Source organism: Gekko japonicus, unplaced genomic scaffold, assembly GCF_001447785.1.
Source record: "Gekko japonicus isolate JY-2015 unplaced genomic scaffold, Gekko_japonicus_V1.1 scaffold2226, whole genome shotgun sequence".
Classification (NCBI taxonomy): Eukaryota; Metazoa; Chordata; class Lepidosauria; order Squamata; family Gekkonidae; genus Gekko; species Gekko japonicus.
In genome coordinates, this window is record NW_015159781.1 from 121,331 (window position 1) to 145,125 (window position 23,795).

Consider the following 23,795-nt stretch of genomic DNA (forward strand, 5'->3'; position numbering starts at 1 on the left):
CGGGTCTACTCAGAATCCCATTGCAGTCTTCTCAGTGTAGCCTACTTTCAAGAAAGTATTCTCAGAATTGCACCGTTAGTCTTCAAGGCCTTTCTGTATTCATGTTTAATTCTGCAACAATAGACAAACACTGGAAATATTGAGTTTAATTCTGCAACAATAGACAAACACTGGAAATATTGAGTTTGGCGTTATCAACTTTTTAACATGCTCCAGATTCATTTGCAGAGGTGTTGCTATACCATACCCTATCATTAAAAGCTTCAGTAGTTGCTGAAGGCATAGGAGCAGGTAAGGGAGTGTTTTTCCGCACTGGTCAGTTGGCAACCTGAATGGACACCTGAAGAACATTTATTTTAATACGCCCTTTTATGATTCTCTACTCATATCTTCAGAAATGTATTGCAATCAAACTGAGAATCCTTCTTATGGGGCAGGTTACGGGGGGGGGGAGTAAATCATAAGGTTAATTCTGTGGGAACAAAGAATCTGTTCTTGAAAGGCTCGAGATGGAATTTACCCTCTGCCTGAACTCCCCGTGCCCCATACGAAGGATTTGCAGTTCGATTTCCAGCTCATCTCAAGATTACAGAGATCTGTACAATTCCAGATGACCAAGATCCCCTGGAGAAAATGGCTGCTTTGGAGGGTGGATTCTTGTGGCATTGTACCCCCCACTGAGATCTCCGCTTTCTTCAGGCTCCATCCCTAAATCTCCAGGAGCTTCCCAAACTGGATCTGGCAACCACAGCTTACATCAGTATTTTAAAACAAATCCACCGCCCGCAAATCCGCCGTCAGAGTTCTGCATTCAGAAAGTTCCTTAACCCCTTGTTTACTAACAATGGATCACGTGAAATTGTGTAGACACGCTACACAATTCTATTGGTTAGTGTGCCTTTCGTTTCTCCCGCTTTTCGAGCACAACAAACCAATAGAATTGCTGGGAGGGCGGCCCGACCACGTCTATTCGCACGCTCCGCAACCCGTCTGTGCCTCTCATTGGCTCTGAATTCATCAAAGGCGGGACTAAAAAAAATTGTAAAACTGCACGACGACGCTCCACTGCTTAACAGACGCAAAAGAAGCCGAGAGAAGAGGACGGTGAAGGGCCAATTGTTAGGACGGGCCGGTTGACGCATGCGCCGTCGCCATAGCCACTGCGGAGAAGAAGCTTCCAGGCCGGAGTCGAGAGCTGAGGCGCCGCCATGGCGGCGCTGTCCCGGAAGCTGCGGTGGCTGCCGCTGTTGGTGGTGCTGACGGGGAGCGGAGCGATATGGGGCTGGCAGCAGCACGGTAAGGCCGGGGAGGCCCCCAGTCTTGAGGAAGGATCTCATTAAGCTTATTCATTTGGGAGGGAGAGACGAAGTAGTCTGTCGCAGCACGATAAACAGGAGTCTTATTGTGGCGCTTTTAAAAAGACAGTAACATGTTCAGTCCGGCATGACAGCTCCCCTGGACTGCTTTGTTAGAGGCTCGTTGCTAGACAGCTTAGTACGAGCTTGGGGAGAGGGAAACAGCCCTGCCAGAGTGGTGCGGTGGTTAGATTAGAATCTGGGACACCCGAGTTCGAATCTCTGCTCCTGCCACTGAAGCTTGTTGGGTGACCTCGGGCGGGCCCACCTCACAAGATTGTTGGGTGGTGTAGAACGGCATGGGGTTGGCGGCAGCAGCAGCAGGGTGAGTCTGAGAAGAACATCGAACTTGGGGGAGGATTTTAGCTCCATGTTGCCTACTGTTCACAGGCATTATTATCATCAACATCAATTGATTGCCCATCATCATCAATTGATTGCCCTTCCCGAAAGGGCTCAGGGTGGAGAACAACAGGTTAAAAATATACAATAAATTAATTACAAATTACTAATGAAATCAATTTGGTAAGTATGTCTGTGTATACCAAATTCTGATCCTTTCCTGGGTGACCTTGGGCCTGGTGTCTTTCTCTGAGCCTGGCCTATCTTGCAAGGTTGTTGTGAGCATAGCTCTGAAGAAGGGTGAGTTTTGTAGGCTGTTCTGAGCTGTTTGGGGGGAAGGGGAGGGGATGGATAAAAATTGTGGCAGACAACGGGGAGGAAAGTAATTATTTTTTCCAATCTCACGCCTGGACGTTTGCTTAGTGAGGACTAACTATGCGTATGTGATAACAGAGCATAAACTCTGTGGAAGCTGATGCTGGGATCAGAGCTTGCTGGTCTTCAGTGGATCCCAGTACTTCTGTTTGTGGTGGCCATTGAGCGGTATTACTTGGGTATTAGCTACTAGTAGCTAAGACAGGTAAGTGAAGCTTTTGATCTGCCTCTAAATGCCAGGTGCTGGGTGCAAAGAACTTGGCGTGGTGTTTCCTTTGCAGCTCGGCTTCCTGGAGGCATTCTGACAACTAGCTGTTTTTGATGACGGTTAATCTGTCTGTTGCTTCCCGAGTTGCTATTTTTCATAGTCATTTATTTGTTTATTGTTTCCATGGTTGTTGAAATCTACATTTAGTCTGGTAATGGAGAAAGGTGGGCTTTGAAAAGTTCTGAGTAATTACATTTTGGTTGGTCGCTGTGGGAAACGGGAGGCCACAGTGGATTTATTATATTTCTGTTTTGTTTCTCTTCTGTCCTGGACTTCAAAGTAGTGTACACAGGGTTAATTATAGTTGCTGTTAATTATAGTATAATTCTAGTTCTGATAGCTTAATTGGACAATGAAGAAAGCGGATTCATTTGAAATGTGTTGTTGGAGGAGAGTTTTATGGGTACCATGGGCCACCAAAAAGACAAATAAGTGGGTTCTAGATGAACTGAGGCCATTGTACTTTGGTCACATATGAGAAGACAAAAGTCACTGGAAAAGACAATAATGCTAGGAAAAGTGGAAGGCAGCAGGAAAAGAAGAAGACCCAACACGGCCCTCAGTTCGCAAGACCTGAGCAAGGCTGTTGATGATAGGACATTAATGCATCGAGTTTCCATAACTCAGAAGTGACTTGACAGCACTTAAGACACACAGAGTAACTGAATATTGGCAGTAACCGATTAGCAAATACCAACATCGTAAATAAATAATGAAAGGAATCAAATGTCATTTCTGTCCCCTCTTTGTAGAGTTTGCCCAGGAGAAGGTTGTTGGAGACTGAAAGCTGGTCTAAGATGGGCCTCTTCAGTCTGATCTTGTAAGGCCATTTTTTAAATGCCAGAAAGTGTTTCAGTTCAATGAAATTTCTTTTTCCAAAGCAGTAGGCGGGAAGGGGGGCGGCGGCGGCGGAATGGCAGTCTTTATGGCCTGCTTGGGAAGAGGCACCTGTCTGGCTGCTGTTGGGAAAAGAGGCCAGTATTAGCTAAGGTCTGATCTAACAAGGCAGTTCTTTATGTATCATATTGCTAGACTTGACAGTTAGTAGCTCAGACCTTTGAACAAAGTCCCACTGAGTTCACTTCCCAAGTAAGCATGGAGTAGTTTGCATTCTGAACGGCACTTCTGTGTTCAGGTGCAGTGTATGCCTTACCAGTACTGAGTAATGGTTAGTGTCAGACTACCAGGTGAGTTCAGATTTCCACTGTGTCATGAAGCTCACTGGCTGACCTTGAGTCAGTCTCTCTTGGCCTAACCTATTAGGCCAGTGTCCTGACACTGCCTCACAACATTGTTGTTGGGATAGAAGGGAAAATCTTGTGTAGTGCCCTGAGCTCCTTGGAGACACAGCAAAATCAAAAGGTGGTATTTTTCTGTATGTCACAGAAAGAGAACCAGAGGTTGCAATACGTCGCTTGAGAGCTTCCAAAGCTCTGATCTAGCCAAGCAGCAATTATGCTGTCCTTGTTCATTACACCTGCATATATGGTATTCTGCAGAAGAAGCTTAAGAAGTATTCTCTCTTTCCATGCTTTCAGTCACTGAAGAGCCTCATAGCTATATTCTTATGTTGTTAAATAAAGACCTGGGTTTTGCCACAGGGAGACACAAGCTCAAAACAGGACTTGTTCTTCTGGGATCTCTTGTCAGCTTTTAAAGCTGTCTGCTCCAGGTAATAAGTTAACGTCTGCACTTGCAGGTTTGGTATCCTGTTCTTCAAGTCTTTTTATAAATCAGTATGTTCTTTCAGAAAGAATCTTGTTGCGAGATGTTCAAGTCCTGACACTCTACCCTGGCCAGTACACCAATTCCCGGCGGACATCTCCAATCCCCCAGTTGCAGTGCACTGGCGGTACGGCCGGATGTGCAGCGTACACCCCCGATGTTGTCCAGTGTTACAATAAAGGCTGGGATGGCAATGATGTACAGGTATGTTGAGTTAAAACTTGTATGAATGAAATATCTGATAAACAGCCAGTTGATATGAAAAGGTTCCCCAAATCTCTGTTGCTCACTCAGTGGCTTAGGAGCCACCTGTGGCTCTTCTGAGTGCCATTCCCCAATGTGGCACCCTCCCTGTGTTTCTGGAAAGTGAGCAAGGCTCTTGCCTGGTGGGGCTTGTGCTTGGCAGTTGCATCCCACGTTGGAACAGCTGTTGCTGGAGGAAATCTGCAACACTCCCTAGGGGCAGGCTTGGATGGAAGTAAATGTGGCTCTTTTGGTTGATGGCAATTGCGGATGTGGCTGTCCATCACCCACAGAGGGAGTGCCACTATTCTAGCTGGGTGGGAAGCTTATGTTGAAGAGCATGTCAGGGTTCTGTGACGCTCCAGCTCTCTCGGCTAGCCATTGGCTGGCCTGCTGGTCCCTCAGGCAGTTCTCTTAAGGCCTTAGGATGGAAAGAGAAGGGGGTTCCTCCACCTGGTCCCTTCTCTGTCTCAGGACAGCAGCTCTTCTTAAACCCAAAGCTGTGCCCTTCTTCTCCTTGGCCTCCTATAGGCCCTTTTTAAAGAGGCTGTCTGCCTCCGCCCATCATCACCACCACCACCCCTCTAATCCCCGCCTCCCCAGTCACTCCTGGGCTATTCCTGGGGAGTGGGGATTGCTTTCTCCTCCTTTCCCCCTGCAAGGATGTCTGTTTGCCCTCCTCCTCTAGCCACTTCTCCCATTAGCTGTGCCCTGCAGCTGGCTGGGATAGGCCGTAGACCTACTGGGCCCACCCGTCCTCTGGCCTCACACGCCTGTGGCCCTGCCCATTTTTGTGGCTGCTGATGCTGCTGGTGTCTCGTTGGGGCTGCCCTGAGGCTGGGCCCCAACTGGCACCAGCTGCAGGACAGCCTGGTCGGTGAGGTGGCTCAGAGTCCAGCGCCATCTCCAAACAGGCTTGATGGCTACACTTTGCAAGGGTAGCGAGTTGGGAGTTGAGGCTGAAGGGAAAAGAAAGCCAGCTAGGACAGTCAAAAATAATACAAAAACACTGTGAGTGAATTTTATGAATATACTTAAATGCAACTCTTAAGGCTGTCCACAGCTCTTAAGAACTGCATTTAGGTATATTCATAAAATTCAATCACGGGGGGGGAGGGGTGTTGTATTATTTTTTTACTTCTTTCTTGTGATTCTTTCTTTGTATCGCTTTTGCCTTAGCTAGGACAGTCAGGAAGGGAGTTCTGCATCCAGGGGAAATCTCCAGGGCAAACTGGCAATTCCTTAAGTGTCTTTAGACCCTTGTTGTCAAACGTGCCTCATCTAGTGACTTTCCCCAATGCCATTCTGAAATCCTTTTTTGCAAGTTCTCTTAGGTGCATAACGACTGGAACTGTCCTTGTCTGTGGAGCTTTCCTTGTCTGTGGCTTGAAATAGTTTGTGTACCAGATCCTGGACCTGTTGGTGATTGATTCCCTAGCCTCAAGAAAAAAAATGATGGTTGTTTTTTAAAAGCTTTTAAAAGAAAATCTGATAATTTGCATCCATACATATAGATCTGTCTGAATAACTCATTGGTATACTGCCAGTTTTTGAAATAGTGTAGGGGTAAAAAAACCCCCTTAGAACGACATAACAGACGGTAAGTTCAAACAGATTATCTGCAGTTGGACAACTTGGTCTGCTTGAGTCATTTGCAAGGTTATTGGTGTCTTTCTTGCTGTAGGGGTGGGGACATACACACAGCTTGTAAAAAGCACAGAGTCGTTCTTGGTTCGAGGCAAGCGGATTCTTTTCAAGTAGTAGTTGCCATGAGCTGTATTCGGTCAAACGTGAGATGCCTGCCGTCTTCTTCAAAGTAATTTGAAGCCCAGTGGTCCTGTTTCCATTAAAAATGCGATGAATCGATGTAAAGACACACTACTTGAGTTGTGGGGTATAGATAAGGCATCTTTGAAAATAATTAAACACCTCAAAGGTCAATAGAAAACACAAATTTCTTGTCTAACCATAGTTTACAAGGGGAAGACCTATCAGGTTTTCAGTGCTGGTTTCTTGGAAAACCCAAACTTGGTTTGCAGAATTTAAAATGCACTCCTGCATTCTAATTTTGTCTTGCAACGCATGCAGAAGAAAACACTACCTACCTCCATGAAAAATCACCTACCTCTAATGAATGACCACCCTGTTTAAATTACAAACTCCTTTCCCTTCCTCTCCCCACAACAGACACCCTGTGAGGTAGGGGGGGCTGAGAGAGCTCTGACAGAAACTGCTCTTTTTCAAGAACAGCTCTTATCAGAGCTACGGCTTGCCCAAGGTCATCCAGCCAGGTGCAAGTGGAGGAGTGGGGAATCAAACCCGGTTCTCCCAGATTAGAGTCCGCGCACTTAACCACTAAACCAAACCCCCAAATGCTGTTTTGCCTTTTCAGTGGGAGTGCAAAGCACAGATGGACAATTCGTATCGCTTTGGAAGAATCGAAGTAAGCTGTGAAGGCTTTGATTACCCGGATGACCCTTATGTGCTAAAGGGCTCGTGTGGCTTGCAGTACACTTTAGAGCTAAGTAAAGGCGGACAGCCTAAGACCAGCTACTTCGGCGGCAGCTACCATTCTGCTACTGCTCATGATTCAATAACTTCTGGGGCTGGATTGCTCCTGGTAGTGTTATTTGTGGTCCTTGTGTATGGCGTTTATAAGCTGTTCCTCTGTGACAACCGGCCACAACATGGATTCTCTGACGGCGATGGACCATCAAGGACGTACGGGCAAGGTCATCAGAACCCACCTCCACCAGGATTTAAATCAAATTTCACAGGTGCAGTTCTAACCACTCTGTGGCAACAGGGAACTATTGGCAGGACAAGGGTGGTGTTTGCTTGGCAGTCAGATGGTCGGAGAACTGGGTGAGGTCTGGGTTTTCTCATTTGCCACACCTACCCCAGCTCCACAAAACCTGTCGCTACAGCCTGTGCATCTCATGGCAGATCCTTGTGTTTCTAGTTCAGGCTAAGCCAGCAGTGTTGGAAATAATATTTGAAAATCTGAAGATCTGAGCTTGTGATGATCATTCTTATTCTTTTAAATCTTTGAAATTATGGGTAGTTTTAGGAGGTTTAAGGATGACCATGAAATACAAAACTATGTAGATTTTCTTCTGGCAAATCTACAGTTAGCCTAGTGCAAAGGCATGCCGAAAGAGGGGGCTGTGCTGGCTGTACCCTTGCTCTTGACATTCGTGTCTTTAATGTCTTGGTCGTGTGCAAACTTCACCAGGAAGCAAGTGGTTCTCAAGTTGCTTGCTTCTGAGTAAACACATCTGGAGTTTGGCATTCAGAGATTCCAAAGGCATTTTGTTTTCTAGCACTGGAGGGCTCTTTTCTCGCATTTGACTATTAGAGTGGTGCAGTTTTTAAATCCAGGCTGGTCCGTATACTTACATCCCCTCACATCAAGTGATGATGTGCACGTTAGCGACACTTTACAAATCATTCACCCTAGACAGGAGCTTTTTGTCACACAGTGACTCCAGTGGAAACCTTCCAAGCACTTTTAAGCCTTTTAAGCACTGAGTAAACAACTGATAAAGAGTGCTGGCTGAACCAACCCATACTGTAGTTCCCCAGCCGACTCTCTTTCTTGAAGTTTTCCCAGCAGGGCTTAAAAAGGCTGAGACCACTGGAGACGGGAAACCAGGAGGGGGTAAAAACCAGCCCCCCAGGGGTGGGAAGGTGCCAGAAAGCTGAAAATGTGTTGAATATTATGTCAGTTGTTAAAAGGATCGGAAATGCCATTACTTCTCATTTTTTAAAAAAAGAATAATGACAAGGAATATTTCTTTATACTCTAATTTGAATGAAGGAGCTGCCAGTGGTTTCGCTTCCGATTCAAATTCAGGACCAGGTTTCTGGACCGGATTAGGTGCTGGAGGGCTGCTGGGATATCTAGCTGGCAACCGAAGGTAAGCACTACGTTTAGCCATTTTGGGGTGCGGGGGTGCATGTTTTATAATCTGCAGCAGATAAAAGATGAATGACTCTGAACTATATGTAACTGGAACAGATGAAATGTTTGTGTATATAAATGTTAAAAATAAAAAAAAACTTGGAAAAAAAAAGAAGAAAAAAAAACAGTTATAACTTGCAAAGAAGAGAATGTTGATTTCAGAAACTGTGAGGACTGTTTATCCCACCCATTATTGTTTGATGTCTTGAAGCTTTGCAGGCATTGGTTCAGCCTTTAGAAACTTTATTACAGTGCCTGATGAAACCCAAGAGTTCAGTTTTGTGGCAAAAACACATTTCACGCCTGTGATTGGTTACCTAGAAGCCAGGCAGGCTGGCCACCTGAGATCATAGAACCGGGCTTTCCCTGACACATACCACCTTTGTTTAATGATGCTCTTAGCTTTGCAATTGCATAGCCTCGCATCATTTCAGGTGAAGAAATCCCTGCTGTGGTGTTAAAACTGAAGCTTCCAAGGAAAATGGTGTTAGCTATTTCAAAATAGACAGCGCAGTTTATTACAGTTGACTGTATTTGCTGCATAAGGGTTTCCTCATCGCTGGTCACTGAAAGTTCCATTCTAAATTACTGTAATGTGTTTTTACTTCGTCTTCCCTGTTCCTCTTTTAAGCCTTTCATGTTCTGTTACACACCTAAGTTTGTAATAAATTTGCATGCAGACATGATCATGTTCCTCTGCTTTAAATTTTCCTTCATTGGCTCCCTATTCCCATTCAGTTTGAGATTCTGGTTCTTAATTTCAACCATATTCATGCTGCAGCTTCTCATTTTCTGTCTCAGATTTCTCTGCAGTAACTGCCTTTGTATTGTGGGGGCCCAGATTTCTTCCTCTAATTTTCCTCTTTGTACTTTTATTGCCCCTGAATATATTGAACTCACTAGCCAGTGCTGTTCTTTCAGTTGATTCTGTCCGTCCCCCGCCCCCATTTATGCTAGCCTATGTTTGGTGCTTTCCAGCTTTCAAATATATTTTTGGTATCTCGTTCTTCAGCTCCTCAACCTCCAGGACAGGGGCTAACTCTTCATCTGTTTTTACATAGCACTTAATGTTTGAGACATATTTTATTTATACCATCTGTATTTCTGGCTTGTGTGATTTTTTTTTTTTACTGTTGTACTGAATTTGTGTGCAATGCTAGAAGGCTTGTGAGTAGAATAAACAACAGCCTCCCAAGGCAGTTTATCTCCAGGCTCCTCTGGGTGTTTTGCCTCAGCTAATTACTCTGCAAGGGACCAGGTCAATTCCCGGAGCCATTCCCTGGAGAAACAGTTTGAACGGTTTCCTTCTGCCAAGATAATTGTGCTCTGGGCGGGCAACAGCCACCTTCCAAGTTTCTGCTGAATTAAAAGCTTCATTTTTGTTTTGTTTACAATCATGATATTTTAGGAGAACGTTCGGGAAATCAACAAATCTTGACATTGTTGTCTTTAATCATGACGTGTGCATTCATGATCAGTACTTTTGGTCGTTGTGTTTTGTGCCGTTGAAATGTATTGGCTTTTCAGTGGGACCCCAGTTTCAGCTGCTGCCCAGCGCAGTTATTCATGTTTGGATGCATCCTATGGAACAGCAGCAGGAGGCAGGGGGAGGGATGTGAGAAAGTTGCCCTGCATGGGTGTAAATTGGGGTTGCCAGTTTCCAGGTAGGGACGGGAGTTCCCCCAGAATCACAGCTGATCTCCAAATCAGAGGCCAGTCTCCCTGGGGGAAATGGCAGGTTTGGAGGGCAGACTGTGTGACAGCATATCCCTACTGATTCCCTCCTCTCCCCAAACTCCGCCCTCACTGGACACCACCCCAAAGTGTCCAGAAATGTCTCAAGCCCCACTGGAAATCCCTTGGCCTGTGGAAGCGTTCTGGTGGATCCAAGCAGACGTCTTTCTCGCTCTGGCCCTCTGTCTTTTTTCTTTTCTGAGTCCCCCCTGTGACTTGGGTGAAAAGGGACTTCTTAGGAAACAGCCTCCCCCCCACCTTGGTAGGTTGTGTCCCACGTGACTTTCTCAGGAATCCAAAAAATGATGCCCGTGTATACAAACTAACTATGGATTTTTAAACATCAAGTAATACATCGAAGTGGACCTGAGACACACATGTGATAACTTCAGAACAGAAATGTAGCCTTAATAATTTCAAGGACTTGGGAGGTACTTCCCAGGTTTCAGTTTAAAATACAATAGTTACAGCTTTGGACTCTTAATACAGTGGTACTCGCTCCGTGGCTCATTTGTTGGTTGAAAGTGCTGGCCGCCCCATAGGGGTTTATAAGGCAAGAGACGTTCAGAGGTGGTTTGCCATTGCCAGCCTCTGCCCAGTGACCCTGGCCTTCCTTGGTGGTCTCCCATCCAAATACTGATCAGGGCTCTGACCCCGCCTAGCTTCTAAGAAAGACCGGGCCATCCAGGTCCGGTCGCCTAGAGAACGACATTCCCATTTATCATCGGCCAAAAGAAACGCATAAATTATAATAATATTAAGTATAAAAGTATAATCTAGGAGCTGCAGTGGCTCAAGTGGTTAAGACGCTGAACTGCAGGCTGTGGAAGGTCGGTAGTTCAGCAGTTCGAGACCCGGGTGCCACATGACGGAGTGAGCTCCCATCTCTAGTTCCAGCTCCTGCCAACCTAGCAGTTCGAAAGCAAGAAATTGCAAGTAGATAAATAGGTACCACTTCAGTGGGAAGGTAACAGCGTCCAGTGCGCCTTGGTGTTTAGTCATGCCGGCCACATGACCACGGAAACGTCTTCGGACAGCGCTGGCTCTTCGGCTTTGAAACGGAGATGAGTACAGTCGGATTCGACTGGCTTTCGAGCAAGGGAACCTTTACCTTTACCTTTATAATCTTTTAGAGGACCAGATTAAGATGACTTCTGAACAGGCCAGGTTGAACTTTAGCCAGTCCTTGTGTATTTGGAGGGAGGAGGTGGACTTTCCTCCCCTGCCTTCTTGCTCTCTTCTCAGCTTGAAGCATTGCAGCTCAGGTAAGGGAGTTGAATTGCTCAGGTGAGAACAAGTTGGCTATGGAGAAAGGGGAGTAAAACCACCACTACCTCTACCCCCTGCTGCCCACTCGCTCTTTTTCGATGCTGTGGTAGTGTTCTTCTGTCTCTGTGGCCAACTTCCTCTCTCGCCAACTGCTGCCCAGGTGCTAGGATGAGAGCGTGGAGGTTGCAGGTAAGGGGGAGGGGTGTTGTAGACGGTGGGCTCTTTGCTTCTTTCCATAGCACTGGCCCACCTCACCGCTTACCTGTCTTCCAGACCCTCTGGCAGCACCTAGCCACCTTCCAGCCATGAGCCTTGCCCACTCTCCTGGAAGATGGGGTGGGTTCCACATCAGGGGAGCGGTTCCTAGAAGAGCTACCCGTGGCTCCTGAGTCACTGAGCATCAGTGCTGTAATACATTTCTAACTTCAGTGGCTTAAACCAATCACAACAGACTCTGAGAAGCCATTGTGAGAACTAAGGGTCTTAGTAAGCATAAATCAGAAGCCAATTGGGGTTTTTCCAAGAGGTCATCTTGGATGAAGACCAAAGGACATCATCCTGTGATGACTAAAGAGTTCATTCCCTGTGTACAAACCAAGTCCTCTTAAAGGCACAAAATGGTTCCATTGATTTTGATCTCTGCCCGGCATTATGTGAGGATGTGACAAATCCTGAACACCAGCTGTGAAGTTCGGTATCCTCCCTGTAGGGAGGCATGTCCATGAGTCAGGAGGACACAGCTGACTTTTCTGCTGTATGCATTTTAAGTGAAGGCCGCCTTAACTGCATACTGAGCTTATGCTGGAACTGTGTAAGCATCGCAAGGTTGCCCGATTGCGTGTTGATACGTTACTTGGCTTCCATTCTATAGTTCTCTTCCATTTTGTATGATTGCATTGTGAAATCATCTATACTTTATTTGTCCAGACAGCTCTGGCCAATGAAAAGTAACTGGGTTGGATTCTGTACATGAAAGCGTGACTTCCCCCATCCCCCTAGAACAATGGGGGGGGATTTTGGGCTACAGTGGGGGAGGGATGAGGGACTTCCCCACAAAACAACATGGTGGGGAGTTGGAGGGCTGCCGTAGGGGGAGGAATCAGCAAAAATCACTCCCTTTTTTGTGTGTACACATGTTTTTATGGGATCCACCCACTGAAACTGCTTGATTTTTATGGGATTAATAATTGCCTAATATGACTATTCATTGACACGAACGTTATGACAACCAGGATCTTGTTTTTTAATTTATACATTGAATGCTAATGTGCTAGTTGATGCTGTTTTGGAGCCTTGTGATTAGTGTTAAGCTGTCTCTGTCCAGCCAGCTATCGGGGAGCTCTTAAATATTGTACACACCGTTTTGTCTAAGATTTAACGGGCTAGATATTGCAGCTCTACTGTATGTAATTTTAAATTTGAATTTAACGTCCCACTGTCCTCTATACTCCTCCTTCATTCATAGGTTCAAAATTGCTTGACTCTTGAAATGTAATGTTAGTAGCTGTTGGAAAAGCTATTACTGGCAGTGATCACTAAAATTATTTAAACTACCTCCTCTGCCCAGGTCGCATTCATATTCTCCATACTACAATACGTGGACTACGCCGACTGCTCCACCTCCTTCATTTGGCCCTTCGTATGGCTTCGCAGCCCCAAGTTCAGGGACAAGGTCCACCTCAGGTAAGCCTTAAGCTGTATTACCTTTATTTTCCTGCCCCCTCTTATTTTTTTAATTTAGAATTTTTATTATTTTGAACAATATTTTAAGCATAGTAACTATAACATATTACATAAAATTATGCTACTTGGAATACCAATTCCATAGAGGTGGCCCATACTTACTCATAAACATGAGTAATCCAAAAACAATTAACTATAAACATATTGAACAATGTGAACATGAAATTCATTTCAATTTGCAAATATAGGTATATTATAAATCAAACTGCCCCCTCTTAAGGAATATAGCACCAGCCCCTTAGTCTCATTCCAAAATTGATTTCAGTGGGACTTCAGTTACTTACAGTCAACATACCATGGATTTCAACAGATGTGATTAACGATCTCTGGAATGTGGCCTTATGTGTGGAAAACCCATAATGTACATCATTTAATGAACATGTAGTTACCAGGCTATCAAGAAATCTTAGTTGATTCGTTAGTGTTGAGTCTGTATACCTGGGGTCACCAACATGGTGCCCATCAACACTTTTCCTGGTGCCCGCCTAGTGTTTTTAGAAAGTGGATGGGACCGTGTGGAGCTCCTCCCCAACAGGGCTTCTCATTGATCGGCTGTGCAAGATTAAAATAGGGTTGCCACCCCCCCCAGTGGGGACGGGTTTCCCCCCGATTTCAGGGACCCCAATCTGCTGCTGGCCAGCTCACCTGTGGAGGAGCCCCGCCTCGGAGAGCCCCGCTGTGCCCAGTGCAATGACATCACCTGGAAGTGATGTCATTGTGCTGGGCACGTTGCGTGGAGGAAGCTCTAGCTTTTGGCTAAAAACTCTGTAGTGACCATAGAGTTTTTGGCCTATGCCAGAGCATTCCCTGCTTGATGTGCCCGACGCGATGACATCACTTCCGGGTGACATCATCAAGGTGCGCGTCTTCAGGAAGATCCTGAGGAGGAGCATGGAGCCCCCCACCGGCAGATGATAAGCATCTGGTAACCCTCGATTTAAATAATGCTGTTTCAGTGGCAGTTGCCACCATAATGTTTGTTTTATTCTCTCTCACTTGTCTCTCCCAGTGTTTCTTCTTTAAATTAGCCCTCTTCTCCCCTGCACTTCCTCTGTGTGTCTGTGGTTGTCTCTGCCTCCTGCGGTAGCCATTTTGTAGTGGCAGGTGTGTCAGAATTCCAAAGCTGGCCACAGTTTCAAAATGGCTGGGGATTCCTATATGCCGTTGGCATATGACATGAACACACCCGAAGGGGCAAAAAACCCTGTTGGTTTTTAAATTGTGCCTGTCTTGATATGTGTGTGGATTACCTTAGAACAGGGTTGCGAACTCCAGGTTGGGAAACTCCTGGAGATTTGGAGATGGAGTCTGAGAAAGGAAAGGACCTTAGCAGGCTACTACTCCATAATGCCCACTCTCTAAAGCAGCCATTTTCATTGGGGGAACTGATCTGTATAATCTTGAGATCAATTGTAATTATGGGTATCTTCAGGCTCCACCTGGAGGTTGGCAACCTTACTAAGAAGCACTTGCTCCTGTGTACACTTGCTGTGGTTAACTGAGGCACGTTTGAAAAGGGATTATGAGGTTTTTAATCAAGCAATCTAACCCACTAATTGACTTATTGTTGCGGCTCTGATAGCTGCCTCAGTCGGTATCCTTGAGACTTCCTTAGAATGTCCAGTTCCTTCTTGCTGGCTGCCAGCCCCTGCCTCTTTTATTAGGAAGTAAGCTTCTTTCCAATGAAACGTATTCCATCAGTTGACATGTTTTTTGTTGCCGGTTGACCTTCTCTTGTGCTGCTAACCTGCCTGCCATGTAACAAAGTTCCATATTGTTCTACTCTGCTCCATGTCACCGTGGTTTGGAGTTCTGCTTCCCCTGCCTGTGTCCCGCAGTACAGTTTTTCAATGCAGAGGTGTAATCAGTCGTCGGCTCATTGTGGACGCTGTGGAGCAGACAGATTGGCAGGGCTACATTTTGAGCTATTTGTTTCCCTAATTTGCAGCCCACCTGTCTCCTCAATGGGGACCCAAAGCAGTTACATCATTCCCACTGCCTTCATTTTATCCTCCCAACCAATGTTCCCCCTAATTTTTTCCTCCCCACTGAGCGGAGCAGTTGCCATCCTGAGCAGCATATAACTGCTGTAACCTTAAAATGGGCACTGGGCGGTGCGAGACCCTGCATGGCTCCAGACTGCTGCTGAGCAGGGCTTCCTGTGTTAATGAGCGGCCGCTCACCTGCACAGCTTAGAGGGAACTTTGCTCCCAACAGCACTGTGATTCAGGGTTAGGTTGAGAGAGTGTGACTGGCCCAAGGTTACCCAGCAAGTTTCCATGAGCAAGGATTTCCCAGATTCTAGTCTGGAACTCCTTAACTATTGCATCACACTGACTTTCATGAAAAGTCAGAGGAGCCTTATAGGGCCAGTTTCCTTCAGTGGAGGCCCGTGTTGTCTTCCAGTAACCTCTTTATTTGCACAGGTGCATAAGAAAGCGTTATGGGGAATGCGTAGGATACATAGCACAGATTTTTAAAAAATGCTTATTAATATCAGATTAATAATACATGAAATCTAACACAAACATTTCATCCAAATGTTAAAACTGAACTCACAACCCTCTGTCAGACGCAGTGAGTTGAAAAGCGTTTCCCAGATTTCTTTTTCAAATATGACTTCTGAGGCCAAGCACACTGATGTGCTAGGAGATACTGCATTTATTATTGCGGCTTTTTATGACTACCAACAACATGGATTATTATTTTCCAGTACCTGATCTGCTGTTCATCAAATACATTGAGAACATTCTTTAAATCCAAGCCTTTCTCCAAGGAGTTCATGATAATGTACATAGCTCCCTGCCTTCCATTTTACTCTCTCTACCACCCTTTGAGGTCCAACCTCCTCTAGTGACTTTAAAGATAAGAGTGGAGACTCCTGACGGAAAAATAAATTCTTCTTTTTGGAATCCTATTTCAGAATATTTAAGAGTACATAGAGAAATTCCAGAAATTGCAAAGATAATGCATTTGATATGATGTTTCTGTTGTTTGTAATAGTACAAGACGATCTTTGTTAACCCTCTTGACCTCTGGTTAATTATTTTACCTGAGAACTATCATAATTCTAGTTGTTGTTGTATTCTATTCATTTTTTTAAAAAAAGTGTGGACACTGGACTTTTATCTAAAATGTGAGCCCAAGATGTAGTACAGATTTAAGCATGCTTAAGCGTACTGATATTAATGGACTTAAACACATTTAACCTCTGTGCTGGATTATGGCCCTTGTCTTCAAGATCTTGCTTAATATCTCTGCATGTTTTCCCAGCAAGTCAAACCAAATCCCACTAACTCTGTAACTGCCACTCTGACCTTTCTCTTTTTCCCTCCTCTGTAGGTTACGGAGGCACAAAAAGGAGATGAATTTGTCTCCTCCTCTGCCTGAGCAGTTGAATAAAAGCATCGCTCCAGCCATTTCGAAGCTTGCTTGTTGGGTCACTTGTAAGGGTCCATTTCTGGATTGGGTCGTACATATTCCTGTTGTCAGCCTTTTGTATAACATACTGTCAGATTTGAAGCTTAAAACCCATGGTGTGTTGGATAACTGTTTGGAAAGGCAAGTAGAATAACTAATAGAATTTAGAATAAGTAAGAAATTCTTCTCAAAATAAGACTGCATTCCTATCCTTACTGCTTAAGTAAATATTTTAGAGAGCAGTGGGACTTGAATCTGAGTAAACTGTGGTTGGGTTCAAGTTGCAGCTGTCCTTGGCCTGGCGTTCCACATATTTCTTCAGCAAAGGCATGCGGAGTTACAGTCCTTGGCCTACAAACCAAGGGTTGTGTGGTGGGGCTTCAGGATACTGGCTGGATCTGACCCAGGAAGAGGACACTGAAGCTGGTGGAGTGGGACCCCCACCTCCTGCTTTCTTGCTGTGGCCCACTGATCTCCCTTGGATTGTGCCCCGGGCGATCAAGATACCCCCCCCCCCCCCGGGGACAGCATGCGGATTGGAAGGGGTCCCCCCTCCTCCATCAATGGAAGCAAGGGACTGTTGGCAAAACAGCACTTTTCAGTCCTGCCCTCCGACCCACAGGTTCCTTTCAGTCAGTTCTGATGCTAGGGGCAACATCTTTGGTGTCTTCCAGCGGAGGACATGTTGGGGAGAATGGGCTTGAGAAGTGTGCATGCAAATGCCGAAAGAGCCTTTCTGGATCAAGATTTGTGCTCATGTAATAATCACAGAAGGAAAAGTTAGTCATCTTCAAAGGAAGAAAGAGCAAGATTGGTGTCCCGTCACACCTTAAAGACCAACAAGAGTTCCGGGCTACAAGCTTTCTTGAGTCAAACCTCCCTTCATCAGATACTGTCGAAAGCTTGTAGCCTGGAAATCTCAATCTCGTGGTCCTTAAGGTGCGACAGGACTCGAATCTTGCTCTTCTACTGCAGACCGATACGGCTACCCACCTGAAACTATTTTCAAAGAAAGATATTTATCAGTTGTGGTTCTAGAGAAACACACCAGCATTTGTATTTGAATAAACCTCTAGATGTAGAATCCAGCCCCATAATATTGAGTAATTCTGTCCAGGTAGCAAAAGTGCCTTCTGCCTGCACAAGGGGCCCTTCGCCGGTGCACCTAGAGCATGTTGCTTCAGGCAAGGCTCTTTCCGCCCAAGAAAAGCGTTTCCCCTTGCAGAATGGATTGGTGCAATCCAGCTCATGGGCCGTAGCTGCTGCTGTAGCACACCTTTCATTTGGTCTTGAAGGTATTGGGGGAGACTCGAGTCATCTTCTAGGCTGATCTCTGATGTAGCTCGTGACACAGGCAGCGAACGATACTTTACAATTCGTGGCATCATCCAGCCAGTTCAGAGGGGCTTGAGTGAGCACTGTGATGTGGGCGTCCATTCAGATTTCCACATTAGCTGCTCGGGCAGGAGAATTCTTACCTGCACGGATCTTTCCTTCTTGATTTGGTACAGCAGTACGTGGCTTACATAATGTGTGTCAAACTACTTTTTCTGTGTGTTTTCCCCCCTGCCTTTGGCCCTGTTGCATATCGGACGATTTTAGTTACCAGCTCCTTTGAGTGTAACCATCCAATTTTAACCTTACTGAACGTTAACAAATGTAGATGCAGTCTTGCTTTCCTTCTCCCCCCCCCCCCAATCTGGAAATAAACAAAAGGTTTGCATTAAAAAGTTCTAAAATAAACTGGCGTCGTGCCTTCTCAAATCTGTGTGGCAGCTGAATTTTAAGCAAATGAGATTTGTGACTTAACAAGTTGGCTAGGACTAACGGGTGGCATCCTAAGAAGGGCCTTCTCGATTGTGGCACCAAAGGCTATGGACTTCTCTTTCCCGGGAGATGAGGGATTACTCTGTCTCTTTCTATCACTTCTGTCACTACCCCACTGGTCAAGACTTTTCGTGTGCGTGCGCGTGCCTGGAAGTCATGGTTGACTTCTGGCAACCCTTAGTGGGGCTTGGACATTTCAGAGAGGTGGCTTCCAGAGAGGAGGCCTGCCTCTGCGTCCCAGCCCTGGTATTCCTTGGAGGTCTCCCATCCAAGTACTTGCCAGGGTCAGCCCTGCTTAGCTTCTGAGATCTGAAGAGATCGGGCTTGCCTGAAGACTTTTCTGTTTTCTTTGACATTTTCTCACTGACCCTCCTTCCCATTTGTGCGTCTACATAATACATTTGGTTTTATTGTTTTATAAATGCATGTATTTTAAAACTTGTGAATGGTTAGACAGTGTCATCGATGCAACGAACATGAAATTGAGCCAACTTCAGAGGACGGCAGATGACAGGAGGGCCTGGCGTGATCAGGTCCGTGGGGTCGCGAAGAGTCGGACTCGACTGTGCGACTGAACAACATGATGTATCTCGTCTCCTCAGAGGTCCTGAAATCGGGAGACTTCATTAAATCTTGCTGGCATTCCATATCACAGATCCTTTGCTTAAATAAAGATTTAGCCTGATCAAAGGATTGTAACAAAAGAGTGCCAGGTTGAAGACCTGTTTTTTCAAGGCCGTCCTCAACCATGTGTAAGTTTAGTAAGTTGGTAAGAATCTTGCAATACAAGGGGGAGAAGGCCTTTTGGGATCATTATATACTGAATGCAGATTTCCAGAGAACAGCAAGGAGAGATAAGGAGGCCTTCCTGAATGAACAATGCAAAGTAATAGAGGAAAACAATAGAATGGGAAGGACTAGAGATCTCTTCAAGAAAATCGGAGAAATCAAGGGAGCGTTCCATGCAAAGCTGTCCATGATAAAGGACAAAAACGGTAGGGACCTAACAGAAGCAGAAGAGATTAGGAAAAGATGGCAAGAATACACAGAAGAACTATACAAGAAAGACCTCGATGTCCTTGACAACCACGACGGTATAATCACTGACCTCGAGCCAGACATCCTGGAATGTGAAGTTAAATGGGCCTTAGAAAACATTACTAACAACAAAGCTAGTGGAGGTGATGGTATCCCAGCTGAGCTATTCAAAGTCTTAAAAGATGATGCTGTTAAAGTGCTGCACTCAATTTGCCAGCAAATTTGGAAAACGCAACAGTGGCCACAGGATTGGAAAAGGTCAGTATACATTCCAATCCCAAAGAAGGGCAATGCCAAGGAATGTTCAAACTATCGCACAATTGCACTCATATCACACGCTAGCAAGGTCATGCTCAAGATCCTACAAGCTAGGCTTCAACAGTACATGGATAGAGAACTGCCAGAAGTACAAGCTGGGTTTCGAAGAGGTAGAGGAACGAGAGATCATATTGCCAACATTCGCTGGATTATGGAGAAAGCAAGAGAGTACCAGAAAAATATCTACTTCTGCTTCATTGACTATGCTAAAGCCTTTGACTGTGTGGATCACAACAAACTATGGCAGGTCCTTAAAGAGATGGGAGTACCAGACCACCTCACATGTCTCTTGAGAAACCTGTATAAGGGCCAAGAAGCGACAGTTAGAACCGGATACGGAACAACTGATTGGTTCAGCATAGGAAAAGGAGTACGACAAGGATGTATACTGTCACCTTGCTTATTTAATATATATGCAGAGTACATCATGCGAAATGCTGGCCTGGATGAATCACAAGCGGGAATTAAGATTGCTGGGGAAAAGATCAACAACCTCAGATATGCAGATGATACCACTCTAATGGCTGAAAGTGAAGAGGATCTAAAGAACCTCTTGCTCAGAGTAAAAGAGGAGAGCGCAAAAGTGGGCTTGAAGCTCAACATCAAAAAAACTAAGATCATGGCATCCGGCCCCATCACTCCTTGGCAAATAGAAGGGGAAGTCGTGGAAGTAGTGACAGACTTCACGTTCCTGGGATCCCAGATCACCGCAGATTGTGACAGCAGCCATGAAATTAAAAGACGCCTGCTCCTTGGGAGGAAAGCGATGGCGAACCTAAACAGCATGTTAAAAAGTAGAGACATCACCCTGCCAACAAAAGTCCGCATGGTCAAAGCAATGGTATTCCCAGTAGTCATGTATGGCTGCGAGAGTTGGACTATAAGGAAGGCCGAGCGCCGAAGAATAGATTCTTTTGAACTATAGTGCTGGAGAAGACTCTTGAGAGTCCCTTGGACTGCAAGGAGATCAAATCAGTCAATCCTAAAAGAAATCAACTCTGACTGTTCCCTGGAAGGCCAGATGCTGAAGCTGAAGCTCAAATACTTTGGCCACCAAATGAGAAGGGAGCACTCACTGGAGAAGACCCTGATGCTGGGAAAGATTGAAGGTCAAAGAAGACGGGGACGGCAAAGGATGAGATGGTTAGACAGTGTCATCGATGCAACGAACATGAAGTTGAGCAAACTTCAGAGGACAGCGGAAGACCGGAAGGCCTGGTGTGATATGGTCCATGGGGTTGCAAAGAGTCAGACTCGACTGTGTGACTGAACAACAACAAAAATATTTTAAGCCATTGAAAGGCAGATGCAAGGCCCTTAGAGTTAAAACCCTTGCATCAGTAAGATCACTTTCTTTGAAGTTGAAGGTTTTATGCTACGCTTCTCTGATCCCTTCAGATTTTTTTAGTAGCATTTCACATAAAATGTTGGCATTTGGAAGCGAGTGGATATTGGAGGCCCTTCCTTCCTTCCTTCCTAGCTAGTTTGGTGTAGTGGTTAGGAGTGTGGACTCTAATCTGAGAGAACTGGGTTTGATTCCCCAGTCCTCCGCATGCAGCTGCTGGTGTGACCTTGGCTCAGTTACAAGTTCTTTCAGGACTGTTCTCTCCGGATCAGTTCTTGAAAGAGCTCTCTCAGCCCCACCATATCTCACAGGGTGTTTGTTGTGGGGAGGGGAAGGGACAGGAGATTGTAAGCCGCTCTGAGATTCCTTCAGGTAGTGAAAGGCAGGGTATAAATTCAATCCCTCCCTCCCTCCCTGGTGTGATAGGACTCTGTTCCCATCAGCTGTGAAGTCAGTGGTATATAGGAATAATCTTGCAAAGACTTTCAAGGTTCTTCCTCCTCCTGTGACTTTTAATACCTCATTTCCTGGCACTGAGTGAGATCATCTTTAGTTCTGTAGTTGGGTGTCATCAGTATGTAGATGAGATCCAGCTCTGCATTTCTGTGCCCAAGCCTCTGGAAACTACTGACTGTGCCTGAAACTGTGATTAAGAGGAACAAACTGAAACAGAGTCTAGACTGATAATGGAGATTATATTGAATGGGTTTGGTTGACTAACCCTGGATAGGGTGAGTCTGATAAATCATGCAATGGTTTTGCAGGTGCTTTTGGACCCAGTCTTTCTAATTGGGGTGCAAGCTGTTGCTAAGAGTTGCATTGTTCACACAAATTATCTTCCTGTCTGAACTCTCCAAACCTAGCCACAATGACCCATGCAGTTGTAGTTTCTAGGCTGGACTACTGTAGCATGCTCTAGGTGGGGCTTCCATTCAAATGAATGATGAAGCTACAGAGCTGTTGGGTTCAGCTGCTTCAGACCAACACGGCTGCCCACCTGAATCTATTGTCTCCCGTGGCATCTGAACGCAGCCTCTGTTTCAACACAGTAACCCCAATCCCTGGGAACCAGATTTAAGCAGCAAGCGTTGCAAGAAAACTCAGAGTTCAGATTAATGGGCAGGAAAGAAACTTGCGCCATAGTATGGGAGCCTTCAGACGAAGGGTCTGAGACACTTCTGAAAGAGCCCGGCTGCCCCAAGTGATCGTGTCCCTGCTCGCCCCAGGAATCATAGAATGTTAGAGTTGGAAGGGACCTTGCAGGTCATCTAATCCAACCCCCTGTCCTCTGCAGGAGCTATGCTTTAAAAATAGCCCTGCAACATAGCTTTAAACAAATTTATTCTGTCCCTCAGTTCAACCACTGTGCATAATGATGTGCTTAGGGTTGCCAAGTCCAAATTAACTTACCTTGGGGAGTGACGTCATTGCGTCGGCACATTGGGGGTGCGGCCACTAGGATTCGAGGGAAAACCATAGAGTTTTCCCTCGAATCATAGAGCGTCCCGCCCCCAACGTGGCCAGCGTGATGATGTCACCTCTGGGGATGTGTGCTGGAAGGGGGTGGAGTTCCCCCCGGGGCCCGATTTGCTGGTGTCGGGTAACGGGCCTCTCGGGCGGGGGTTTACCCGCCCCCCTGGGGGGACTTGGCAAGCCTAGTTGTGCTCTACACCAGGAACACTTCAGTTGTCCCATGGGTTACTTCCTTCACAAGGCGAAAGGTAATTTCTGAGAAAGAAGCTAAGTCGGGGTGCTCATGCCTGGTGTGGAGCGTGGGCAAGGGTCACCTTAAACAATTTCCTGCTCTTCTTCAGCGGTACCTTTTCTCCTGACCCTGGATCCTGTTTACCTGCCTGCTAAATAGTGGGCTCCGTGGATGAACAGACCACAAGTCTAGTGATCGGTTCTACTTTTATTAGTGATTTCAGCAAGCACAAGACTCCAGAGCCTCAGCTCTGTTAGATAGCATGCAATTGCCACACCCAAACACACCCCACTCCCAGTGATAGGCTATTTACATAACATCACTTCTAGACTGGTTACTTTCAGAATCCTGGCAGGCTATTGTTCTTGTGCTCTGAGCTCAGCCAGTCTCTGGGGTGATTCATTCAGGGATGATTCAGTCCCAATACATAACACTGCCCATCCTGCCTGCTGCTCCTTCCCCGTAAATGCCCTCATCCCGTCTTGCACAGCTGGGAATTCTGTGTTTGCTGTCTCCCCCCACCCCCACCCTTTCCTGTGGGGAAAGCTAGCTTCAGCCTTTAAATTGAAATTGGGGTGGTCAAGCAGTGGCTTTTCAAACTACTTCCCAGGAGTGCTGGATTTCTGTGGAAGCTCTGGGTGGGGGAACGCTTAGCTAGAAGTCTGGGATGGCAGACGAACTGGTATCTCCCCTCCCCTCCCCCCCCCCAAGCTGCTGAAAGTAGACAAGCTATCTTCTCCTGCAGTATGCAACCACTGGAGAATCTTCTAGGCTGCGCTCTCATCATTAGGAGGTGACAATGTGGCTTTAACAGGCGCAATGGGCACCTGATGTAAGCTGACAGGGCATGTTGGAACATGCCCCAGAGTCATCTTCTGTATGCCGGGATTCCATGGCAGAGACCGGAGAAGGTTCTTGCAGAGCACGTTGATAGACAACGTAGCAGTGGTACCTTGACAGTTCTGGGGATCTTTTTGCACACTGACTGTTCTTGATTGAAGACCTTTGTTGCCCAATCTACTGTAGCTGTAGAAGAAAGTTGCTTATTACAGTAGGTTTTATTATGGGGTGGGGGGCAATGCTCCCTCTAAGCTGTGGAGTCTTGTGAGCAAAAATTCTCCTTT

General features: G+C 45.9%; 1 protein-coding gene across 1 annotated transcript; it reads left to right on the plus strand.

Moving 5' to 3' along the window:
• The first annotated feature begins 1,087 nt into the window (after positions 1–1,087).
• Positions 1,088–18,128, plus strand: SARAF (store-operated calcium entry-associated regulatory factor). Its single transcript, XM_015407024.1, has 6 exons — positions 1,088–1,296; positions 4,091–4,269; positions 6,701–7,085; positions 8,129–8,228; positions 12,843–12,958; positions 16,361–18,128. The coding sequence occupies exons 1-6, from the start codon at positions 1,209–1,211 to the stop codon at positions 16,384–16,386; spliced, it is 894 nt and encodes a 297-aa protein (XP_015262510.1). The 5' UTR covers positions 1,088–1,208; the 3' UTR covers positions 16,387–18,128.
• Positions 18,129–23,795: the final 5,667 nt, after the last annotated feature.

Excerpts from the sequence above, each read along its gene's own strand:
- SARAF (XM_015407024.1), top strand. The coding sequence starts at position 1,209 with ATGGCGGCGCTGTCCCGGAAGCTGCGGTGGCTGCCGCTGTTGGTGGTG. Across the intron at positions 7,086-8,128 it reads ATTTAAATCAAATTTCACAG|GAGCTGCCAGTGGTTTCGCT; the intron begins GTGCAGTTCTAA and ends ATTTGAATGAAG. Across the intron at positions 12,959-16,360 it reads AGGGACAAGGTCCACCTCAG|GTTACGGAGGCACAAAAAGG; the intron begins GTAAGCCTTAAG and ends CCTCCTCTGTAG.